This window comes from Leucopleurus acutus (assembly GCF_964270905.1).
Source record: "Leucopleurus acutus genome assembly, chromosome: 2".
Classification (NCBI taxonomy): Eukaryota; Metazoa; Chordata; class Mammalia; order Artiodactyla; family Delphinidae; genus Leucopleurus; species Leucopleurus acutus.
Genome location: NC_139143.1, coordinates 54697188 through 54722965, shown reverse-complemented (window position 1 = coordinate 54722965; position 25778 = coordinate 54697188). Strand labels below are relative to the sequence as shown.

Sequence of the window (25778 nt, the reverse complement as noted above, 5' to 3'; positions counted from 1 at the left end):
CATGAGAATTTGGTGTTTGGAATGTTTTCTGACTCTTGGGGCGGGGTTCCTCGCCTTATCATCCTCAGTGTGGAGTAATGAGGAGGGAGAGGAGAATCTTCATCAGAAACTGGTTTTGTGTAGTAAACTTTCTTTTGTGTTTTTTTGTTTTTGTTTTTGTTTTTTGTTTTGGTCTGTCTGTGCAAGACCTGCAGCTGCTGAATTCAGCTTTGCCTTTAATTAAACCATGTTCTCTCCAACCAGATCTGTGTATAGACTGTTTCTTTTTTATCCTAAAAGAAAATCCAGCTTAAAAAACAAAAACTTAAACTACTTACAAGTCATCTAGGGGAAAGCAAAGAAGGTCAAAAATCAAATATGCTTCAGGGTTATTTTTGCTTTTAGTAAGGTTCCTAACCAATATGCAGGATTATGGAAAGGGATGGGTAGAAAGAAACTGTCAATTCTTTTAACAGCTCAGCATGTTTATCCTTATTGTCACCCTTAATAAAGCAACTCAGAGATAGTTTATCCTTTTGGCCCAGTAAACTCACTGAGTGTGATGAGCAGCAGCAGTAATTGGTGTTCTTTGCTTTGGTGTTGTATTCCTTCAAGTTGTGTCTCATATTTCCAGTGGTAGCCTGCTGGGCCTTTGCATGTGCCAGAAGCCAGCACCACAGCTCAACAGTGTGTGTGTGCACGCCCAGCAGCTGCCCTTTCACCTTGATGTGGATTCAGTCTACACTTCAGTTCCTAACTGTGCTTTTCACACACACCTACACACTTGAAAAATTGTTAACAAAGCCACATGTATTCTACAAAAGGAAGTGGGGGGATTAAGGCCAGGTCTTTAGTATTTATGGAAAACTCTCACCCAAGTTAACCCTGAAAAACTGGGCCATTTGGTTAAATGATAACCAGAATAAACCGATAGCATTCTATCATGTATATTAGCAGAATACTTACTATAAAATGTTACCTAGTAGGGTGGTACTAACCAACTGGCTTCCTGAACACAGCTGCTTTTCATTTCTTATTTATTCGTGGCATACATTCATTATTGAACTCTTAAGAAATGTTCCTCCCTGAGAACACATGAAGGGATGTAGTTCTAGTATTTTAATTTTCTGTGGAATTAAAAGCTGTATTTCAGGGGTACATAACTCAGTCTAGGTTCTGTTTAAGCAACAAGACCGTTAACCCCCCAAAATGTTAATTTTGTGTGTGTGTGCGCGCGCCTTCTGAATTACCTGTAAAGTAACCTGAGGCCCTAGGAGTCTGATAGGAATGGGGGTAATTACACTTAGGTCTTGGGCCTGCACTCTGGGTATCTTGTTTTTGTAAGTTTTTTATTGAGGCATCACACACACACACAGCTGTACCAATAGTAAGTATACAACTCGGTGAATTTTCACGAACTGACCATATCTGGGTAGCCAGCACTCAGAGCAAGAAACAGATTATCGGCATCCTGGAAGACCCCCCTCATGCCCTTCCAGACTCTTCCAACCACCACCCCCTTGCCACCTCCAAGGTAATCATCATCTTAAGTGCCACATCACTGTCTAATAGGTTAAATTTTAACAGGGAAAAGTAGATGAATTAATACTTCCAAACAGCGATGTCTGTACAGTGTACTGCAGAGGCGTGCTAAATCTTGCAAATGATAGTACCTCCTTTTCTTCAACTTTGCAGGTTGTGAAACATCCTAGACTCCTCTAGGAGTGCTTTCCAAGTCTGTAGTTGTCCGTTCTTCAACAAAAACTTTGGGGAAAATGCCAACTTTCCCTTTGCACTCCCCCTCCAGCCATTCTTCATTCACTGATAAAAGGAAAAGTATACTTCAATTTCTAAAATGAGTATAGGAGAATTACCTCATCTGAATATTGCACACATCTTTTGTCAGTCCTTCACCCCCCAGTTGTGCTAACAGGGAAAAGTCTGCTTTGGAAAGTGATTGGAGGTAAGAGCAAACATAGGACTTAGCCATTTCGTTATTGGTTTCTGTCTTAGACATGATAATGGAGGAATAAAATGCAAAGGAATGAATTAGACTTTTCAAAATGTTACCAAAGAAATAAAGGGAAAGAAATTGAATAATGAATCTTTAGATACGATTGTTTTTTTAACAAAGAGTTCTAGCTTTGTTGGGAATCTTTGTTTTGATTACAGGAAAGGGACATGCAATTGGTTAAATATATTAATAATGAATGTTCACTGGTGAATGATCAAAGAATTGAGAGTTGGAGCTAGTGATGGGTTCAGTCCATGTTTGTAAAATACAAGAATTTTCATAGCACCTATTTTGAGACTAATAAAGTGCAGGCACAGACTTCATAACTCAGTTGTAGATAATATCCCCGTTTTACTAAGGAAAAGGAGGCCCAGAGAGATTAATAGTTTGTTCAGGGTCATTCTGCCAATAAATACCAGACACCTTAGGTATGTATGACCTACTCCAAAGCCCATCTACCAGACCATAGAACCAGTTCAGAAGTTCATCTTTGGATGTAAGACATCTGTATCAGATGTTACAGCAGCACTGGTGCTTGGATCCTGTCCCCAGAAACTCTTGCTTTAATTAGTGTGGAGTGTGGTCGGGCATCAGAATTTTTTCTAAAGTTCACTCAAGGTGATTCTAATTGCAAACTGTTGTCTTGATTCTTCCTCCTATAATGTGAGTCACGGAGCAGCATTTGTTTGTCGTGGATCCTGGGAGCATACTAGAAATGGCAAAATCTCAGGTCCTACGCCAAACCTGAGTCGGAATCCATTTTAACAAGCTCCCCAGGTGATTCACATTTTAAATTTGAGAAACTTTTGGAATGAAACTCTCTCATAACTGTTGAATACAGTTGAACTCGCCCCTCAGCCCCACACAATGTTTATGCTGAATTCTGTTTTCTCTGTAAGTGTTATTATATCAAAATATTACATGGATACTTTCTGAATTAGACCAACTTAGACTTTTATACATATCCCAGTAAAGAGTACACCACCTTCTCTGCATACCTACCCAGAAGGTTTTTCAGAGCATTCACTTGTCTTTTTCTTATCCCCAACCCTGAAAAAAAACCTCTGGACAATATAGCTGATTGGTTGATACTGACACTTAAAAAATGGTGTGGGGAGTTAAATCCAACTCTTACAACTGAGTTTCCATTCTCCCTTTCAGAAGACAGGCACTGATTGTGCATCCTGTTTCTGTTTTTCATTACTCATATTTTGAGTTAGTTGCCACAGTCGCGTACACTCACTCTTTACCCCATTAACTTTAAAATCTCCTGCTCTCGTTTCTTAACCTGTTAGATTTTCTGTTATAATTGATAATAGCGTTCGGTTTTCACTACTTTGCATTACTAATGCACAAGATTTCAGCCATGTGAATGAAGCTTTTGATGTGACTCTTGCTTGTTACCAGGTAGAGAAATAAGACTGTGTCAAACCATCAGTTAGAGCGGTGCTCCTCTGTATGGTCAGTAGACCAGCATCACCTAGAAGCTTGTTAAAAATGCAAATTAGGGCTTCCCTGGTGGCGCAGTGGTTGAGAGTCCGCCTGCCGATGCAGGGGACATGGGTTCGTGCCCCGGTCCGGGAAGATCCCACATGCCGCAGAGCGGCTGGGCCTGTGAGCCATGGCCGCTGAGCCTGCGCGTCTGGAGCCTGTGCTCCGCAACGGGAGAGGCCACAGCAGTGAGAGGCCCGCGTACCACAAAAAAAAAAAAAAGCAAATTAGTGAGCCCCACCCCAGACCCGAATCAGAATCTCTGGAGCTGGGCCAAGGAATTTTATTTCACAAACTGCAAAGGATGCATGAGCATACTTAAGTTTGAGAAGAACTAAATTAGAACCCTCCACTTATTTCAATGTTTAATGTGTTTGATTTGTAACATCCAGGAAAGTTGCCAGAGAGAGCAATTCTGAATAGTTGCTTCTTAAGGCAAAATTTATCCCCTTCTTCCTTCATCTTCGAAAAGTATATCAATTCAAAGAACTGTAGTTTGCAGAAGATCAGTATCATGTGGTTTGGTGCAAAGGCAAAATGATTCTAACCACCTTCCAATTCATTAGTTCTGGTATGAGAATCCATGGCTTCCAAAACAATCTTTAATAATCAAAATGTGATTTAAGTCTGCCATTTGTTGCTTCCCTGCCCAGGAGAGAGCATCAGATGGAAAGGTCGGTGCTCAGTTTTGCTCCCTCTGGCTGAAAGCTAGGCAGGATATTGAAAACATCGGCTAAAGTTTGTAGCTTATTGATGTTTTCTTCTCTCTGCTCTTGAATTTATTCCTGCTAACATGTGAATTAGTTACTCTGATCCAGGAGTAGCACTTACCCATTGATAACACCAGGATTACATCCCCTTCCAGAAACTCCAGGTCTTCTGGCTGGGTAGCCTCGTAGCTGAAGAGTGCTACCACTTGGCTCCCTTCCTTAAGCTGAGCTTCTGTTGTCTGGTTATTAGCATCAGATTTTTTGGTTTCTTCAGTTTCATCTGGAAAGCCCTGGTCACCCTGAAATAATAAAAGGCCTGTTAGTTTTCCTAACTTCCTGCAGCGAACATTGCACATCACCAAAGTCAGCATCAGTCAGCAAAATGTCAGTGTAGCACCTGGGTTATAAACTCAGAAAGGCCAGTCTGTGATCAGTACCTAGCATAGACCTGGCATGTACTTTATGAACACCGGATGGTTGGATAAATGAAACCAAAAGGTATGCAGGACTGTAGATAGTCTTAAAATCTTACTGAAACATTACAGTAATCCTGAAAAAAGGTAGAATAGGTACTAGTGTTACTTCTTTTCAGATGGAGAAACAGAGGTGGAGTCACAAGTAAGTGACAGAACCTAAACTCAGACCTGGGTTTCTAACTCCCAAATCCAACACCCTTTCCCCAGTACCCACGACACTGGGCACCTTGTTACAGAAATGCAAATTTTCTGCGCCATCCCAAATCTATTAATCAGAAACTCCCTGCAGGAGTTAACGATTGTTACAGAAATTAACAATGATTTCAAACATTAAAAAAAAAAAACCCTTTTCAGTGAAGTAGTTCACATTTAGAGCAGAACTCCTAAGCAGAATCCTTTAAAGACAGAACTGAAGGGATTAGTCCAAAAACAGACAATTGGAAAACCTAGAGTGACCTTTCAAACTTTCAAGGGACCCCTTGCACTGGCACGCACCCTCAGGGTCCTGGGCCTTTCCTCTCAGCCAGAGGCACCAGGACGTCTCAGCTCCAATGTCTCTACTTCCTGAAGGCAATTTTCTGAACTCTGAGATAACCACAAGGTTCACTTTGTGGGGTTTACTACAGGGCCTTCCTCCAGGCCTGTCCTCTTTAATTCTTCCCCTCCCATTCATTTTTTTTCTTTCCATGGAACATTTGCCTTTGAGTGAGAACCTACCAAAGAGACCCTTCCCTAACTGAGCAGAAGCCCCTGCCCAGCTGTAGGGATGCGGGTTTGGTGGAGGGACTCTGCCTTCCACTGTGGGCCCAAGGCCTGCGTGGTCTGGAATAGCTTTCCCACTTTGGTCATTTCCACGGCCTCAAAATCTACTTGCACGTGAAAACTAGTAACTGACCAAGGATTCACTTAGGAACTATTTAATTTTATACCCCCTAGACTGATACAACTGCAGATGCCACAGTCGACAAACGCTGAAGCAGGAAACACAGGTGAGTAGAGGGAGAACCGAAGTGTCACTGGGACCCTACTCGACAACAGCTTTGGACAGTGGAGACTGCAGACTCACGGACTCTGGTCGGGACACCCCAGCCTCCAGACTGTGGATGGGGAGCTGAGTACTCAGAGGAAGCCCACCGGCCAGCCTAGCTGAGCTCCCTGTCTTGCTCATATGCCCCTTGAATCATCAATCCAAAGCAAGCCCTCTCTATTTTCTCCCTGCTCACAGCATCATCCTAGCACAGCAGTGTACAAGGCCTTCCCTGATCTGGCCCTGTGGCCTTTGCAACCTTGTCTCCAGCCGCTGTCCCGGTTGTATCCAGTAGCACTGAGCCCCCTTTTCCCATTATGGTGATTCTTGTGGTCTTCCCTCTGTTCTCTCCATCTATGTAACACATCCATCCTAACCTCCTCCACCTTGCTAATTTCTATGTACCTTTTTCAGGATAAGCTTCAAGACAAATTTCAGCATCATTTTCTCTAGGAAGGCTACTGACTTGTCCCACTTCCCTCCAGCCTCTTTGGGTGAGATACCCTCCTGAGTGCTTATATAACACAGTAAGGCATTCATGCATCTCCATCGGTTTACTTAACACATGCTTTGTAGTCATCTGTTTGCCCTTGTCTTCCCCCCAAGAAGGGCCTGTGTCTTAACTAGTTTTTATATCTCTAGTGCCTATCTAAGAGAGCAGTAAGAGCCCAGCAAATGTTGGTTGAAGAATTAATGTCACTTGACAAACGCTGGAAACAACCCGAAAGTACACCAACAGGTGAATGAATAAGCAACTTGTGGTATCCATACAGTGGAATACCATTTAGCGTTCAAAAGGAATGGACTACTAAAACACAAAAGAATACATCAGTGTATACTGTGTGATCCACTAATGTGAAATCACATAAAAGGCAAACAAAAAAGTATGTTGACAGAAAGCAGATGGTTGGTTTCCAAGCACCATTGTTGGGGGAGATAATTAACATCTACAATGAAAAGAAATGGCAACTTTTCCTTGAGAGACTAAGGGACAAAGTCCAAGAGTAATAACTTGTAGCTACTACTTTTAGCCTCGAACTTTGCTTCTGACTCCCTTTATTCTTACTGGGAAATCAGTTAACTCTTTTCTAGACCTCAGGTCCTATAGATAACCTGCCCTCTTACTGTTAGTATCGCGAGGTGTTCAAGAGTACGACAGGCAGGCTCTGTGTAATCTTGGTCAGGTTCACCTCCCTTTGCCTTGTTACCTAAATTACAAAATAGGATAACAATACCTGCCTCATAGAGTTATGGGGATTATGAGAATTATACACAGACTGCATGGTACCTGGCACATGGGAAGTTCTCAATAGATGCTTTGCTGTTAGTAGGAGGTTTTTATCCAAGGCATCTCTTTGTGAAATAAATGCTCACTACTTTCTTTCACTCCCAAGTGTTCTAACCCGTGGAAACTTAAGGTGAAGAATGGCTGTGAGCTCAGCCTCAAGCTATGACTTCATTCCAACCTTGCTTGATAGTGATGGGTCTAAACATTGAAACAATTAGGTGTGGCAGCAGATGGAAGGGACTAGAAGCTTTCTTTGGGCGCCTGGGCCTGCTCTTCTCTTGTGGGAAACCCTCTCTTGGCTGCAACCCAGGTGAGGATGCAATGGAACGGAGGCAGAGCTGAGGCTTGTTACCCACCGTATCCCTAACCCCAAGCCTAGAGACAGGCACACAGAAGGTGCCGGGTAAATGCTGAACTGCTGTTGAGGAAGCGGCCCATTAGAAACATGGCCTTAGATGCCCTTGAGCTCACCGCACTCACCACTGTGTTCTCACACCACACAGTCAGGCAGTAGTTTTTCACTTGGGCCCAGGCATCCTTCATGCTGTCTTCTGAAAGGAGCACCAGCTCACTGCTGTCCCGAGGCCGATAGCTGGGTAGAGATAATGAGGAAGAATCAAGTCAGAGAGCATCAGTGCAGAACCATCCTCCACTGCCATCCACCAGGCCAGCAGCAGGCTCCCCAGCTGTGCCCCTAACTGCCCCCTGCGTGGAGCTCACCTCAGCTTCGTATGTTCCGGTAGGAGCTCCAGCTTCTTAGCCACCATGTCCCGGACCTGGCTGTAGGGGAGCCCGGGCTGAGTTTCCATGGCCACTGTGTACTTGTAGTGCACCTTGAGTGTGTAGGACATGGGGACGCTGAGCTTGACTTCCTGTGGGGAGAGCAAGCAAAGGGAACTCATGAGCGTCTGAGGCTTCCTCTGAGAAACATGCCGGATCACAGGGAGCACCCCGTGACAGGGAGAGGCCAAGAAGTACCTGGTTTCACAGTAACACGAGAGGGCCTTCAGAGCTCTGTCCTCCAGCCCAACTCTCACTTGGCTAAGAATTCCTGCTGGGTTAGCTCTGGCCCACCAGCCATGGGCCAGTAGGCAGTGTGTGCATGGAGGAGGGAGGGACTGTCGAGGGTGTCCCTGTATGTGTGGTAGCATCTGGTCTACCCTTCCTTTGGGTCTCTTTCTGTAATCCAGGGAGACACACCCGTGGACATGCTTAAGTGGGCAGCCCAAGCTCTTCCTTCCTCTACCACTTAAAATAGTACAAGGAAAAAAAAAAGTTACCTTGGGCTCTTTTTTTTCATTCTGACCTAAATGAAGAAGGTAAGGAATAAAACAGAAGACAATGATGAATGAACACTCTTGGCCAGCCCCTGCCATATACAAGAGGAAACCTCTTAGAACAGGGCACCCAACTTCATGTCCTTTAACCTCTGGGATGATTACTAATCGTAATAAACTGCAGGGTAAATCACTGGGGTGATGTGAAGGGCGAAGCCATGAACACACAGATGAACCAAGTCTCTGATTTAGGGAGGATATAGGTAATTATCAAAGGACCATCACATTCTCACCAACCCATGGGGTTAGGGAGGGATTCCCCAAAGTCAGTTAACAGCAGTGCTGCTGTTGTAGTGGTATCATTCAAGACTCCCAAAGGTCAGTTAAAGCAGTGGGCTCAGTAGAAATGAAAATCAGAGAGTGTAAGATGAGCCAGGGGCCACTAGAAGAAATAGTAGAACCACTTATTTTCATTTTGTCCCTTATTTTTGTGTATGTTTTCTAATGTGCAAAATATATTAATATAGCAGTATGTATATAATTTATATAAGAGAAGACAAAGATATTCTAAAGATATTCACCATGGTGGGGAGGGGTGCATGATCAAAAAAGATCACTGATCTAAAACCCAGCTGATCACTGGAATCACTTGGGAAGTTTTTTCTAGAAACACAGGTTCCTAAGCCTGATTCCAGTCCTAAAACACCAGAATCAAAGGCCTAGGAATCCAAATTCTTAAAATCTTCCTAGGTTAATATGTTTGCTGGACCCCTAGACAGAAAATACCAAAAAAAAAAGCTATCAAGGACATTTTGGGGGGCAGTAGGAGAAATTTGAATATGAAATATACAATTTATATTATATAATTAAGATATAATATTGACATTATCCTAGATATAACAATTATATTGTGCTTATGCAGAAGAATGTCCTTGTTCTTAGGAGACAGACGCTGAAGTGTAGGGTGAAGTATCATGAGTCTGTAACCTACTTTCAAGTGGCTCAGCCACTAGAAAAACATTTTATACTAGAGAGAGGAGCAGGGCAAGTATATGGTCCAAAATGTTAACAATTACTGAATTTAGGTGAAAGGTATTCTGGTGTTTATTGTACTATACTTTCAACTTTTCTGTAGGCTTGATATTTTCAAAATAAAAATAGGGGCGGGGAGCATCCCAAGTGATTCTAATGACCAGGTGGGCATGACAATCACTGACCTAGGATCTGGACATGCCGCCTGTTCAGTGCACCTCTGCCAAGCACTTACTCAGAATCGGCTTAATCTGTACCAGTGACAAAAAGCCCCTGACTTCCCAGGGCAGCCGTCTCCACACTTCAGGAGAGTCTGCCTTTCACATTTGCCCCATGGTTCTTTGTCCAGCCCTCAGGGCTCTGCAGAGCAGTTTCTTTTCCAGACAGAGTTCCTCAGACATTTGAAAAGAGCCACTGCATCCGCCTTTTAAGTAAACATGTGAAGCAATTACTTGAAACTTTCCTCCTGGGCTGAGGTCTCAGTACTTGATGAGCGAGCTGGGATACTCAGTGCCCCTAGAAAGCAGCTACGTGTGCCCAAGCCCCACGAGTGTTCTGGAGCAGGCAGGGAGGAAGGCCATCGATGTCCTATGTTTGGGGTTGGTGAGTGGTGAGTGGTACAGGAGGGAGGGGCCTCTGGGGCCGTGCGGTCCTAAACTGAGTGGCCTGCTGGGAGGACAAGAAACCACATTTCCCTGGAAGGCTGGGAGAGCAGCTACACCCAGCCCTGGGATGCTGCTCCGGAGACACAAACCTGGTGACAACTGGGGTCTCCCAGGAGCCCTGGAACTGGGAGGACCTGGGATATCAGGCTCCTGCGAGGTTTCCTCCTGGAGGGAACAGGAAGAGAGGGTGAGAACCTTCATTCAGACACAGTTCTTAGGCAGGGGTAGGAGTTGGGGGCAGGGCAGACCCTGCAGACCCCCATGGAAAGGAGCCAGATGCAAACGACTTCCTAAAAGCTGGGGGTGGTGGTAACATTCAGGGGAGACTAAGGAAAGTGTTGGTTAAATGGGACGCAAGGTTGACCTGGTGAAAACCAATCGCAGTAGAAATGAGGATCCTAGCCCCCAGGTAAAAGGCCCTTGCTGCCTAATCACCCCGTTGAGCCACACTGGAAACCCACTGGAGGTGGGGTAGGACCCCGAGTCTTGTCTTAGCTCACCCTCTCACTCCACATCTTGCCCCTTCAAAGGAAACATTCCACTTCCCATTTGCATGGCAGTTAGAACTTGTCAAGTCATCTGGACATAGTGACTCTGGCCAGGGAGGGCCAAGCCCACAGAGGACAACTGGTTGCATAGTCTAGAGAGAGACAGGGTCCACTGCCATCAGACATCTGCATGGATGCAGCAAAGACCACTCCCCAGGCCTGGCAGAAGGGCAGGTCACTGAGATGGGGGCTGAGGGTGCAGTGGCAGCAGCATCAGAAGCAGTGGCTGGCAAGGCCTGTGCTCATTCAGTGTTTTAAAGCAGATTTCTAAATTTGAATGGATTTCACCAGCCAACACATTGACTATTCTTCCAGGTGAAGAGGACATTCTGGGAAGACCTAACATTCATAGGCTACAGCTTTGGTCAAGTCACCCCTGACCGGGAGGAATCACAGAGCTGGGGGGCCCCCGGTAGGTCCTGCCAATGCCTCTACTCAGCACATCTGGGCTTTTTCCTTCATCCCCAGGTTCCGCTCTGGGCAGCTGGTACCAATGCAAGGTGGGCTCGGGACTAGTGTGTCTTCAGCGCCTCTTCCGCGCTGCTCTTCTCTCCTCCGTGGTCTGTCGGTGGGGGGCTTGGGGGGGAAGTGGGGGAAACAGGTCAGACCTTGGCACTACAGTACCTGGGGCTTCTGCTGAGAATGGATCCGCAGTTCAGCTGGTTCAAGGTAGTTGCAGGGAACAAGCCCCTTCTGCAGTGCAGCACCACGGAGCCAGAAAGTGGGAAATAGAGATGCGCTCATCAGTGGCCACAGCACAGAACAGCCCAGAGACATGGGGAGGGGTGGGTGGACAGTTGAAAGAGGGTAGCAGGTACTGCTCCTCAAAAAGCTCTTCCATGTGCTGCCAGGATCCCGTGCCCCCAAGCCCACCCCTGGTCCTCTGAATACCTGCCCGTTGAACATGACCGTAGCCCAGTTATCACTGCTCTTCTTCAAGACAAAGACGATGTTCCCTGGCATGACCTGGAGCTCCTCTGGTGTCTCAGGCACAAACCCAAACAGCACACGGTGGGCTTCTCCTTCCAGAGCCCTGCAGGGGGACGCAGGGGGGAGAAGAAGAGGGGATAGACACAAGATACAAGATCCCAACCACTGTCTAGCCTGGACCGCATCCTATCCCCTGGCGCTATGGACCAGCAACTATGGCCATGGAGCCGGCTCACTCCAGGTACCTTCTAACTCCACTTCTAACTGCCCAGGCGACCCTGAGCAGGGAGGTTGCCTGCCTGAGGTCCCAAGAGGACTCGGTAGGAAACTGCACGTGAACGTGCTCCGTAACCATACGTGCAAGTGGCACAAAAGAAATATAACAACACTCATAACGAGGCCTTGGCATCCCTGCCCCCCCTTCCCTTCTGAGGAGGAAGTTTCCTGGGTATGCTTAGCCGGCGCCGAAGCCTGGGTAGAGCCCAATCAGAGGAGGGGCACAAGGTGAAGGTGGGGGAAAGCCCGCTGGGTGAGGAAGATGGGGGTGGGTCAGGCACACGCGGGGGAGAGATGAGCCCCCACCAGGCGGGGGGAGAGAGGAGCCGGGAGGCTTGGGGGAGAGCGTAAAGAGCTTCGAGGTTGGCCTAGCTGTGCCTTGTACAATGTCGTTTCCCCTTTACCATTTCCTCAAGGCCTGCTTTGCTCTTGGGGCGTCCCGTTTGTGCCACTTCGGAGCGTGTGACTGAGGCAGGCCCACGTTCCCTCCACTCGCTTTGGCCTTGCTGGTTCTCCCTCCCTCCCACTCTGCTCCTGCCTTTCCCTCCAGCCCCTCCTTTTGTTTCCAAACACCGGATTCATGTATATAGGGGATACTGCCCCCACCAGCACATGGAGAGTTGAGGAATGAGCGAATCCAGCCCCCTGACTTTTGTAGTTGCTTTGGTACTTTTTTCAGCTTTTGTGACACCCTTCCCTATGGGGCGCGGGAGCTAGGCTTGTTTCCTCACTTAGAGATAACTCTTAAGAAAGCTGTAGGTTATGTCATTCTTGGCTTCTCATCTTACAGAAACATGACTTCTTTTTCTTGAGTCCTTCCTCTTCCTTCTTCAGAAAACGGGTGCCAGTAGGGAGTGAAAAACGCCCACACAGGAAAGGACGTGCCGTTCCAGCTTCTGGAATCACTCTGCTCGCCTGATTCCAGAAGCCCGGCCTCCCCTCCTCCGAGGGGGCTGCGGCCTGCAGAGAGCTCTCCACCCTGAGGTCGGCGTGCGGCCCCCAGCGGCGACCTTCCACAGACACTGCTGCACTTCAGCAACAACCCCTCACTCTCTGGGCGCACCTTGACCTGGGGACACGGGGCCACCACGCAGCTGTGGCCAGACCCCCATGTCGACCCCACCACAGCCAGGGCTCCGTCCCCTGCATCACTCCCTTCTGGCCCTGAAAGCAGGAGGAGCGGGCATGCTGGGCTAAACTGCACAGGATTTGGCCCCCGACCCCAGCTTCACCTTCTTCAGCCCTTTGTTGCCATCAGTTCAGGCTTGGAGTTTGGATAGTCTGCATTTTGGCCCAAATCTAACTTACCTGAAGATCTCTGGGGTCTTGGGCCTGGGCGGAGGCTCAGCTGCCTATTGAACATTCAGGAGAAATGAAGAAGGGCAGGACAGTCAGTGAAGGAGGGGGAGAGAGAACAGACGGTTAAGGGTAATTTAAGCCTCCTTCCAGACCAGAAAATCAAAGCCTGCATTTCTGGCTCGATCAGAACACTGTCTAGGGAGAGGACACTGTGCCCTGACTAAACACGAAAATAACGCCTCCCACCAGCTCCCAGGGCCCAGGTTTCACCAGCACAGCAATTCATCTTGAGCCACACCTGGTCTCTGGAGTTCAGCGATCACAGAGCAACACGGTGTCATGAGGGTGCTTTTGCCTTTGAGCTCCATCCCCTTCCTGGAACAGTTTCCCAAAGCGCTGCTCTATAGTTATTGTCTGCTTGTCACATGACACTCGTGGGTATTTAAAAATGAACCCAAGGGCCACCGAGCAGGCAAGACTCTCCTTTTGAGGTGGGTTCCCTTTTCTACACTGAGTAGCACGGAGCCCAGTTATCCAGGCTTCTTCCCCTCTGGGAGTCCCCTGGCTGCCCTGAAGCCCAAGGGAATCCCGCAAGGCTTTCTTCAACCTTATGGTGAAGAAAGAGGTCAAAGAATTGTGCCTCTCTTGCTCTCCTCCTTTGCTCATCTTACCCTCCAGTGCCCCGGTGTCGGTCCCATTTTGAGCCAGCGGTCATCTCTCTGACCCCGGAGGCTGTCAGCGCTGCTCTCAGGGTGACCGGGTGTGTGTACACTGGACCGTGGTTGCCACGCTCAGAAACGCCTCCCTCTGCTAGTGTGGACCGACACTCCTGTCCATCACAGTTCTTTTGCAGCAGAGCTAGAATTTTCCTTAGCCGGCCCTACCCTCTTCCCTTCATAAGGGAGCTCTGCCTTCACATTTCTAGACCCACTGTCACCTAATCCATCTGGATCTGTGTCTCTGAGCCCAGCTTGAGCAGAAAGATGGTTCACCCTGGGCCCCCAACCTGTGTTTCCGAGGAAATCTTCTGCACGCTGGCAGACAGATGCAGCCACAAGAGCCACGGCCTCAGGCCCCGGGTCCCATGGGAGTCCCCTACCAGCCCCTGTGTCCTGTGTCTGAGAAGAGGCATTGTGAAAAAGCCTTCCCTAGCTGTGTTTCAATTTCCTGAGAGAACGGTCAAGACGTCGGGAGAGACGATACACACCAGAGCTCTCTTAGAACTTAGAGAAGTGAAGCCTGGCATTTGGGGAGAAGCAGGAGTGTTGGTTCCTGAGGACTTGAGATTAAGCGTAAAACTGCCTCATTCCCCCACCAGTCATGGGACCCGTGACAGAGAAGGGTCTCAGTGGCACTGAGAGCTCAGCTGAAGGAGCCCTTAAAACGAGGCAGCTCAGCACAAATATTCTCCCCAGTTGGCTGTTTCACAGAGAGCTCTGGAGACCTCGATCCATGGAGAAGGACAGGACCACCTCACCTGTGGCTGCAGAGGGGCAAACCCCGAGAAACTGTCTTGATCCACCACAGATGCCACGACCTGAAATGGAGAAAGGAAGGTGTGAGGGCTCGGTCAGCACTGCTTCCCCCTCCTTCTGTGGTTTTCCCCAAGATTCCCTCCTTTCTCACACCCTGGATCTGTTCTCGCAGGTACTTGGTTCCAGAAGTGGAGGGCAAACGGGAGAGGCCACAGCAGTGAGAGGCCCGCGTAGCGCAAAAAAAAAAAAAAAAAAAAAGAACAGAAGTGGAGGGCGGCTAAAGATGGGCTTGCTGACCCTCTGGGTTAGAAGCTGCTGCTCTCCCAGGGCAGAGCCACAAGGCAGGTGCCCTTTTCCCAAGAGTCCCTCTCCCCTTGCTCCACAGGGCCCATGCCGGAGGGATCTTGGGGGACGCTGAGTGACCTCACTTACCGTGGCCTTGCCTAGGTAATCCTTCTTGACCAGTTGAGCCACTTGCCTTTCATTTGGCTGAAACAGCCTGCCCACAGGGATCACCACTGGCTCATACAGCTTCTGTTTCTAAAACACAGAGAACATGGTCTTTTATTACCTGTGAAATGGGGCTAAGGATGCTTGTCCTGCGTCCCTCAATGAATGGAGGCATGGATCCGTTGAGATAACCTCACAAGAGCACTTCTTCTCAACGTGCAGGGCCGGACTTGTTATTATTTCAGGGTGTCTAAGGCAGGACCATTTGGGTTCACAATCGCCTTACACCGAGAGGCCATCTGTGGGTGTTGCTTGCCCAGCACGCTCTTTTCCTAGGGGAGCTGCCCCTTTCCCACTCTGTGTGGCTCAGGCAGGGCTGTCACTCACGGCCCGGGAGGCACCACAACCACAAAGGTGGCCCTTGACCCAAGCAAGGCCCACGACAGCGCTCTCTTGGGACTGGCGTCCGCAGACGTGGATAGGCATGTACAGACTGACTTGAGCCCCCTTGTTCCTGGTGTTTAAAAATCTTATTTAAAACCAGCTTCATCCCCAGCTGTGCTCCAACTATGGACACGTTTCACCATTCGTTCATATAATCAGTGCATTTTTGTTGAGAGCGGTCACGCACCTGGCACAGAGCCAGGTTACGAGGACCCAGGGGTAAGCAAGCGGGCACAGCCTCTGCCCTTGTGTGCCGGCCCCAGCCCCCAGCCTCTCCCCCTCCCCGGCTGCCACCAGGCGCCCCTCAGAGGGGCATGAGGAGGGCTCTGCTGCCCCATACCACATGGAAACGTGCCCCAAGATCAGTGTTACCCAGAGTTCAGAGGAGGTAAAGGCACCACGATGACGACGTCCCGATCCGCACGTGCACTAAAAACAAACGCAAACCCAAGCGAGTCCTCCTGCCACCTGCTTCCCCAGCGCACTCACCCAAACGCTTTCCATGGCTTTGTCGACTTTGGAATGTCTCGGCTCAGACTTCATGCTCACAGCCAATGCTAAGTGTTCCTCAGCCTTTTTCCATTCCTCCTTCTTGGCGTACATGAAAGCAATATTGTATAACACCTAGAAAAGCACAGGCCGCAACAGAAAACTTGAGGCTGCTCGGAATCTAGGGACCACGCAGGGGAGAGCTTGCACGTGTGTTCCCGGAATGTTGCCTGGTGACATTTCTCCCTTTCCCAGCTCTCCTGGGACTATCCAAAATACCATCAATCTTGCTCCTGAGTTATATCTAGCACAAGGACGGTGTACAGAAAACATCAGGTAAGGCACAAATCCAACATCGTGTGCGTCCTCTCAACAGCCAGGTAGGTCAGCAGGGGACTAGAATTATTGTGTGGTTTTGGTATTGAGAACGGTGATGTGGTCAACGCCCCTTGAAGAGTTGGGAATAAAATACAGGCCTGGGGCCTCCCAGACCAGCTTCTGTCACTGAGCCAGGGCTCAAAGACTGGACAGGTGTGGGATGGAGAGAGAGAGAGGGCTCCAGATGCATCGTTCGGCATCAGCACCAAGAGAACCCTGTGCAGAACACAGGAGTAACAAGACTGTAATGTCGTCATATGGGCAGGAGGAAACTCTATGGGCAAAAGTCCACTGGAGGTGGAAGGAGGCTCGATACAAACCCAGGGCAGCACTATACCTGGGGTGGGAGAAAATCAAGCTGGCAGCTCACAAGTAGGGTTGACTTTACTTCTTTTTAACGACAGTGCAGCAAGTTCTTAGGGCTCCTTGCAGCATGTATGGCGCACGACTAAACAGCCAGGAGATGCTACAAGCTTTTCACAGGTGAAAGTGATGGGAGTCACAGCCTGATGCCCCGGGGTGGGGTGTGGGCAGTTCTCCAGGGCCTCAGAGAGGAGGTAGAGCTGGTCAACCGAGGCCCGGCTGGAGAAGGGGGTTGTTGGCCTTCCAAGCTGTTAACACGTGGAGGCAGTGCAGTGGAGGTACCCCAGGGCTGTTTGCTAGCATGTGGCCTCGGCTTCATGATAAAAGGGTGATAGTAATGTTTCCTGCCTCCAGATTTTTGTCGGAAATAAATAATTCACATAAAGCACTGAGTTCAATTGCTTGGCACACACGAGGTGCTGAATTCATTACTCTCATTACTATTATCTGGGGAACTATCTCGGGACTTGCCCGGAGGCTGAGCAAAGAGGTCTCGCCTGCCTTCTCGGGGAGAGCCCACGTGGTTTGGGGGAAGATCACAGGGCCGAGGCTGCAGACTGATGCCATCTGGGGTTTCTTTGTGTTTGCAGTCAGAAGGCTAAATCTACGAAGAACTTGGGGCTCCTGGAAATCAGTGCTGCCTGTCCTTGTCATTGTCTTTATCATCATCATCACCATCATCAACGATACCATTTACTGCCCGCCCCTTTGGGCCAGGCACTTTATCTGCATTCTCTCTAACCCCACAACCACCATACAAGGTAGGGGCCTCACTTCCGTGCTTCCATAGTCCTTCCCTAGCACTTCTCTTGCCCTAACCTTATCACCTCGCATTACACGTGACCATGAGCTTCTGCAGCTGACACTGTCTTGTGGACTCCTGGACCTCCATTGCCTGACACCAGCAGGCATTATAAATGTATGCAAAAACGAGTGAATTTATTAGCAAATGTGTATGAGGTAAGTACTCAGCCTTTCTTTACAGCTGATGAGGAACCTGAGGCTAGTAAATGACACATGACTTCCCTAGGTTTATACAACTAGTAAGTGTTGGGCAGGGAGGGATCTGATCCCTGTCTCTCAGATCCCAAGATGGCTCCCGTGATTCTCACCCTCCCACATCCAAGGGAGCTGACAGGTGTAGCCAATAGAATATTATGGGAATGAGGGGGTGTGACATTTGAAGCTAAGTTATAAAAGACACTGAGGCTCCACATTACTTTCTCTTTGTTCATTACTTCCTCGGGGGGAAGTCCATGTCATGACAGGACTCAGGCCACCTTATGGAGAAGTTCATGTGGCAAAGAACTGAGGCCTCCTGACAACCAGTGACACTAACTTGCCAGGCACCTTAGAAGTAGATCCTCCGGCCCCAGCCAAGCTTTCAGATGACAGCAGCCTTGCCCACATCCTGACTGCAACCTCACGAGAGCCACTGAGCCAGCACCACCCAGCCAAGCTTAGGTTCCTGACCCCAGAAACTGTGAGAGAATCAACAGTATTGTTTTAAGCCACTCTGCTGTAGAGCAATTTGGTAATCAGCAGCAGATCATTAATACACTTCTCTATACCAGCCTGCCACCCACACTGTGATTTGGTCCAGGGCCTCATCCAGATAAAAAGGACAGTTTATCAAGGCAAGTATGGATGGCGGGCATGGTTGGTTTTTCCACAGAGTTAGGGGCTGGTGCCGAACGATGGACACAGGGACCAAGCCCAGACACAGAGATCTAGGCTCCCTTCCTGGGCTATTTCTGAGCAGCAACGAGCTGTTGCCCTCCGCATACATGCTTGGCCAGCCCAGCCCAACCCTGACCACGTGTGCAGGAAGAAAGGAGAGCTCAAAGCCATTTAAAACTTCCTGTTTGGTTCTCAGCCACCTGCTCTTAAGACCTTTTCTAGCAACAGGTTTTTATGACTCCATGACCGGAAAAGCCCCAGACTCTTCAAAAAGGATGGTGTGATTTCTCAGAACCCTGGTGGGAAGGAAGCGGTGGCTTTATACGTAGGGAAGTGACTGGAGTGTCCCATGTGGTGTACGGGACCCTGAAAAAGTCCAGCCTCACTTACAGAGAAGCCCATACAGCCAGTATTTCCTGCCCCCTGGTCATTTCAACTCCAACTAGAGGAGGAATGTTCCTCCCATGGAATTCTGCTTTGATAGTACCATTCTAGGATTCTTTCTCTAGCGGTTCTGTGTAAGTGATTCTCAATCAGGGGTAATTGGCAATATCTAGAGACATTTTAGGTTGTCACACTGCGGGTGGGGTGCTATAGGCATCTAGTGGGTAGAGGACAGGGATGCTGGTCAACACCCTACGATGCACAGGCCAGTCCCCACAATAAAGAATGAGCTGGTCCAACGTATCAAAAGGACCACAGTTGAGAGACGGTACTCTAGAAGCCGGCCAAATGCCAGCCAATTCCCACCGAAAAGCCTCATTTCCCTAGTGTGGGAGAACTGAAGTAAGTTGCTATCCTGTCACAGGGCTGGGGGGAGACATGTGTCCCCAGGGGCCCAGGCAGCTGTGGACTCTATTATTAGCCTTGAGTGACCCTGGGGACACTTGGCTTCTCCTGTATGAGAAACTAAAACAAGGGGACATTTTTTCACCAATTCTTCTAAATAAAGATCTATGATATTTGCATGAATTTTCGTTTTAAAGCTACTGGTATATATTTGGGGTTTGGAACGGGAGTGCAGAGGGTGGGTTGGAAAAAGTACATGAACCTATGAAGTCACAGCCAGACGTGCCTCTCCGTCTTGGTCATACAGAACATAAGTTCTCCTTCTATGGAGACCTTTCCTAACTGTGTGCTCTGAGCTGTTCTTTGACCAGGAGGGGACAGCTTGGTGCTAAATTGTCCTCTCTCTCTTTGGGTATATACCAAGTACATGAGGCCAGACCACGCATTGCAAAGAGTGTCAACTTGGGAACTGCGCAGGGTTACGGCAGGTTCTGTATGGCAAGTGAACCCGTGATTTTGGATTTGTCGGTATGATGCTGAGATAATTGTCTGTTCGCCTGAATTATACAAATTATTGTGACAACTTTCACAGGCCAACATACTCGTGTGCAGCCAAGCCTCCCTTCAGAGAACCCAGCAAACTCATTTCTACATGGTCCTTTGAGCCTCACGTTATTCAAATCCATGCACTCAGGTAACTGAGGACCCATGAGGAGCCCGAAGCAATTGATCTGAGTCTTTTCTTAAGGGAAAAATCTGAGTCCTAAGGCAGGGGAGGCGAAATGCCTTTTCCAGGCTCCCGGATGTGTCAACAGATCGACGTGCATCTCAGCTGTCCGCTGCCCCTCAGCCAGCAGCCACCCCTGCCCAGGCTGGGCCCTTCCTTCTCACCTCACAGGCAAACAGCTTGAACGGTAGCCCCAGGATCTTGTAGTCGATCAGCTGGTTCCCTCGAAGCTGAGTCAGGGCCTCCTTAAGGTCTTTAAGGGCGGAATCATATCTGCAGGAAAGAAACCAGTTGAAGGTACGGAGGCATAAAGAATAAAACGTGTGTCTGCTGCTCTTTGCACGTCCGTCTCACTAGGGACAAGAAGCCTGTCTAATCTCTTTTGACCTTCTCTAGTTTTTCGCCAATCCTGAGCCCCAGCATCCCACAGACCCCAGTGTGAACGGCACCCCCTGGGGTTGTGCATGCCAGTAACCCTGCCAGCCTCCCAGTTTCAGGCAGCCACAGGTATTTTTGTCTCTGTTGACTACACATACCTCCCACCTTTCCGACAACCAGCCTGTCACTTCCCAAGAGAGCCTCAGTCTCCCCTGAGAGCTTTAAGCAGAGCAGCCCCTGCTGGCCTCCACATCCCCACGGGGCTGATCAGACCATGGCCTGTGCCTTGCTTCCTACCAGGAGGCCAGGCCAGCCTGACACAGCTCCAAGGGGCCCCTTCTCACAGCCACTGGCATCACCCTCCTGCCCAGAGCTTTCTCTTTCTGCTTCTCCTGAGTCCAGCTTAGCTACTGGTTTTGTGGCCTTTGTAGTCTCCTGTCACCTCCCTCCTCCTCCACACGCTTTGGGAAAAAGGAAACAGAAAGCATCACTTAAGCCAGACAGCATTTCTAGCACTTCTGGCACCGCCCTTCTGCTTTGTTGGGTTGGCGTTGTGCTGACTGGCTCAAGGTGAATCAGGGCGGCTGTCACTGGATTCGTGGTGGAGAATAGGGCCGACCATATCAACAGTGCCTATGGGCGGGACTTCCCTGGTGGTCCAGTGGTTAAGACTCCGGGCTCCCAGTGCAGGGGGCACAGGTTCGATCCCTGGTTAGGATTCCACATGCCACACAGTGCGGCCAAAAAAACACCCCCAAACAAACAAACAACCCAAAAACCACTTAAAAAAATAGCGCCTATGGGGGCGTGGGCAGGACCTGGACCAGACCTGCTTGGCCTGCCCCTGACCTCCACAGATGCCCTGGTGGGAAGGAGCCGTTGCCAGACAGCAGGGGGTAGAAGCAGCAAACATCAAGCTTTCCCCATCCCCACGCCAGCCCCTGTCCTGGCAGGAACAAATGTGGCTGTCTGGTGGCTCCCAGCAGACAACTGAACCAAAAGCCCCCCGGCCACTGTCTGACCCAGAGCTGCCACGTGTGGCTTCCCTTGAAGGCAAGCCTGGGATCTGGACACAGGCTGGCGGGGACCCTCGAGAGGTGGTGTGGGGTAATGAAGGCACCCTAGGACAGGGGCCGAGAGACTGCGGCCAGCCCCGCCGCTAACTGGGAGACCCTGGCAAATTGTTCCCTGGCCTCAGCTTCCACGTTGATATTATAGGGAGTGCACTGTTCACAAGGAGCATATTACACTCAAGGGGCAGAGCGCAGGAGAAGCTGGCTACTGTGTGCTCCTGGGGCTAACCTCTGAGGTCACACCCACCGAGACTGGAGTCCTGTCTCTGCCACTTACTATCTACTGACAAAGGGCAAGTTACTTAATTTCTCTGTTTCCTCATCTTTAGAATTAGAGAATAGTAAGAGCACAAAGCATTCAGGTGCTTAGGACAGTGCCTGGCACACACAGTAATTTACTATTTTTATTATATATAAGTAATATAATCTACATATTTATATATATATAATTTACTATTATTATTAATACTTACAGGTCCAACTCTAAAACTGGCAATTAAATTCATATACCAATCTTTTCTTACATGATTACTGAACACCGCATACTGTATTAACTATTATCAGGAGATAAAAATACATAGTTGTAGAAGCTGGAACACTGATCTCAGGGAAGCCTGGAGCGGGCCAGGAGGGCAGGCTGGCCAAGAGGTCCCAGGGTAGCGGCAAGGTGGGGGGAGGGAAGCTGGACATTCTGTCATCATTTGGTTGGAAGGAGGTCCCACAGCTGCAGGGGCTGCAGGAGGAACAGCAGCAGGAGACCTGCGTTTGAAACAGAAGGATGGTTTCCTCGAACACATCCTTGTTAATAAAGCTGATTGTAAAACCTGTTAAAAGCAGGCAGGTCAGGGCTTCCCTGGTGGCGCAGTGGTTTAGAGTCCACCTGCCGATGCAGGGCGATGCTGCCGATGCAGGGGACGCGGGTTCGTACCCTGGTCTGGGAGGATCCCACGTGCCGCGGAGCAGCTGGGCCCGTGAGCCATGGCCACTAAGCCTGCACATCCGGAGCCTGTGCTCCGCAACGGGAGAGGCCACAACAGCGAGAGGCCCGCGTACCGCAAAAAAAAAAAAAAAAAAAAAAAAAGCAGGCAGGTCATTCCTTAAGAAGAATTTCAAGTCATTTACACATCCTTTTAGGCATTCCCTTGAAGGGGGGTGAGGTAAGCATCTCTGTTCTTTCCGACTCACTGAGCCAAGAAGCAGGCAGGTGGAAAGGCAGGTGTCCTGTTTCACGTTCCACTGCCTGTTTGTGAGAGCACGGAAGGTCCTCTCGGAGGGCACGCGTGAGTTCTGTCACCACTAACCTGCGGGTGTACCTGCCTCTCTGGCGAGCGGGCTCAGCAGCTGAGTTTCAGCTGTGAAATAACAATGCCTGTGTCTCCCTGGGGTTGAATGAGCCCAACAAAATCCTCCTAATTCTGCCCATCAGGATGGTTAAAGATCTGGGCCCAGGAGGAGGGAGAAAGAAAGAACTGACATTATTCAAAAGGCTTGCTTTGTGTTTAAAACGGGGTGGGAGTCCCCCTGCTAGATGTCTGTTTTTGTGGTATGCGGGCCTCTCACTGCTGTGGCCTCTCCCGTTGCGGAGCACAGGCTCCGGACGCACAGGCTCAGCGGCCATGGCTCAGGGGCCCAGCCGCTCCGCGGCATGTGGGTTCTTCCTGGAACCGGGCACGAACCCGCGTCCCCTGCATCGGCAGGCGGACTCCCAACCACTGCGCCACCAGGGAAGCCCTTAATATATTCTTGTACATATAATGTTGCTTATACTCTCACTTTGGTGGCTGAATTATATCTCATTGAATGGATTAAACCGGGTGTTTGAAAACACATTCTGCAGGAACGAAGGAAGGTTTTGATGTGGTTTCATGACAATCGTCATTGTGTGACAGCTCAATACCTCATAGTAGTAGACCACCACGGATGCTCCCGTGATGGACAAGGTATCACCACCTGGGCTATGGCCCATCAGGAACACTGGTGGGGTGCCACACCTAGCCTGTGGTAGTTATGTAGGCTCATTGTGGGCCATAACTGGGCAGCAGGCCTGCTTTCCCTCCCCGGAGAGGGCTTCTGCCTCTTGCTGACTGATTGCATGACTTCCCAGAGAAGGTCCAGTCATGCTTCCCAACAGAGGCTGGGGAGATACTGCTCAAACACCAGGTCTGGCATCACCAAGACCCCCTCGGGGTTTCTCTGTGCATTTCTCCAGCTTTGCAACACTGAAGCACTTACTTCTCCATCTGGTAGTAGAGCATCCCTCGTTGGAAGTAGGCCACTGCCAAGTGCTTGTCTCGGTTAATGCTTTCGGTGAAGGCCTGTGGGGAGAACAGCCAGGCAGTGAGGAGGTGTGAGATGAGCCAGAGGGTGAGCCAGGAAAGGTCACGAGAATGGTTCGTGTCTTGAAGGTGACCGGAGGCTGAGGGGTCAGAATGCCCTGTGTTGTCACTTCCTAGTGGCATAGCATGAGGCAGTTTACCTAATCTCCTTGAACCTTAGTTTTCTCCTCTGTAAAATGGGGATATTCACATCTGCCTTTCAAGATTACTGACAGGATTAAAATAATAAAAGTAATCAAATTTGAAAATAACCTAATTGAAATGTTATATACATCATAATATTTATTTTATAAATGTATTACAGAAATATTATGCAATTAAGGTAATTATCAGTATGTGTGTTCTCATGGCCATTTTGTTCACTGTTTTGAAATATTATACAATTTAAATAATAACAAATAAGAATGCATAGAAAATGCCAGGAGTGAGGACTCAAGTATGAAACCAAAGAAAGAATGAGATGCCAGAGCAGAAGAAAGCGAAGAGAAACCTAGAGCAGGGAGACGAAGGGTAGACGGTGGAGTGGGCGGGCCGAGAGGTGAGCTGGGCCGCACAGCCTCGCCCAGGAGCCCCGAGAGGCCGGAGGCAACAGCCCCCGCTGGCAGAGCTGCACCCAGACCAGCTGCTGAGCTTGGCCAACCTCTTCTCCTGACAGTGCATCTGCGGTGCCGTTGGCTCAGGCCCTGGGCAGGCTCCGGAGAGGAGGTGGAGGCCCTCTCCCTCCAGCCAGACGCAGGGCCCTTCTGCACTCCTGTCTGCCCACTCTGGAGCCGGAGGCAGGCTTGGCAGTCTCTGCAGGTGTTCCAAGCGGCCTCTCTCTCCCTCTTTGTCAGGGTGAGAATGGCTGTGGTAGCAACTAGCCCTATCAAGGGGCCTGCGAGTCCACACCACCTTGCAAAGACTTGCAGTAAAAGGTAAAAATAAGGACTAACATTTACACAGTGGTGTGAAGTTACACAGCACTTTACTAGTTGGTGCCTCCTATATGGGAATAGAATCTAAAGCAGAGTGGATATACGTATATGAATAACGGATTCACTTTGCTGTACAGCAGACACTAACCCAACACTGTAAATCCACTATACCCCAATAAAAATTAATTTAAAAAAATAGTTGGTGCCTCACTCAATCTTCATGATGTTTAACCTCTCCAGAAGCTGAGAGCCAGAAGTCTACTTGACTTCCTGAAGACCAAAGGTCCAGAGAGAGGCAGAGCTGGGGTTTGATCCTAGATTTTCCGCTTCCAAACGCCATACCGTTTCCAGCTTACCATGCCCAATCTGAAAAAGTGACTGTTGAGAATGCTCAGCCCCATACTAGGGAGGATGAGAGAAGAAATAGTTGAGAAAGTTACCATGACATCCCACAACTTGTCCTCGGCAGACATCATTAATCAATCACCGTCTGCTTTCCTTCCACCGGCCTCAGAATCCTTAAAAGAATGCACCACATAATTGATCAGAACTGTCACTTGAGATGAAACCGATTTTTCTTAATCACCTTCTCTTGATCTCTTGGGCAGGCAAAGCTCACACACAGGAACGTCTCGGAAAGCCAAAAGCAGTGCTTTAAAATCAGGTGTGAAGCAGTGAGATGGAAATTCTGCGGCTAGCAGCTGACAGAAAAAACATAAAGTAGGGAGGCTTTCAAAAAGGTGTTAAAGAAAGTTTCCAGAATGATTTGAATGTAATAGATGGAGAATAAAGGAGAGCATAACCCACAGCTAAGGGTTCCCAGCCGGCTGCTTCTTAGAACCACCTGGGGAGCTTTTCAAAACTGTGGCTGCGCAGGCTCCTCCCCAGGCCAATTGAATCGGGATCTCTGAGGGTGGGTTGGGCCTGCGCAGCTTTTCTGCTTCCGAAGCTCCTGAGAGGTTTCTAAAGAGAAGCCGAGCTGAGAACCGCTAATGACACAGGCCCGGGGGAGGCCACGGGCACAGGCATCTCCACTCACCTTCTCCGCCTCGGGCATGCTTCCCAGGATCGTGTGCAAGCAGCCGATGTTGAAGCAAATCCTGGAGTGTGGGTCCTGGACAGCGGTGAAGGCGTCCAGGGCTCCCTTCCAGTCCTTCTTGTCGGCTGCTAGCACCCCTTCATTCCAGAGGCTGATGGTCTCGGCCAGGGACATGGTCAGGTGCAAACCCGGAGGCAGTGAGCTGGTGTCTCCCCTGGCAGGGCTGCCCTG

General features: G+C 49.2%; 1 protein-coding gene across 2 annotated transcripts; it reads right to left on the bottom strand.

The window, feature by feature from the left end:
• Positions 1–1347: 1347 nt before the first annotated feature.
• Positions 1348–25778, bottom strand: NCF2 (neutrophil cytosolic factor 2). Of its 2 annotated transcripts, none has more exons than XM_082856145.1 (15): positions 25548–25778; positions 23491–23573; positions 19972–20080; positions 15871–16005; positions 14920–15027; positions 14490–14549; positions 13022–13065; positions 11399–11540; positions 11132–11200; positions 10049–10124; positions 8266–8291; positions 7706–7857; positions 7466–7577; positions 4316–4493; positions 1348–1800 (listed from the first exon to the last, which is right to left on the bottom strand). In XM_082856145.1, the coding sequence occupies exons 1-15, from the start codon at positions 25719–25721 to the stop codon at positions 1688–1690; spliced, it is 1581 nt and encodes a 526-aa protein (XP_082712271.1). In that variant the 5' UTR covers positions 25722–25778; the 3' UTR covers positions 1348–1687. The 2 variants fall into 2 exon arrangements, with proteins under 2 accessions (XP_082712271.1, XP_082712272.1); XM_082856146.1 differs by lacking the exon at positions 25548–25778 and adding an exon at positions 24949–25038 and having other exon boundaries at positions 1349–1800.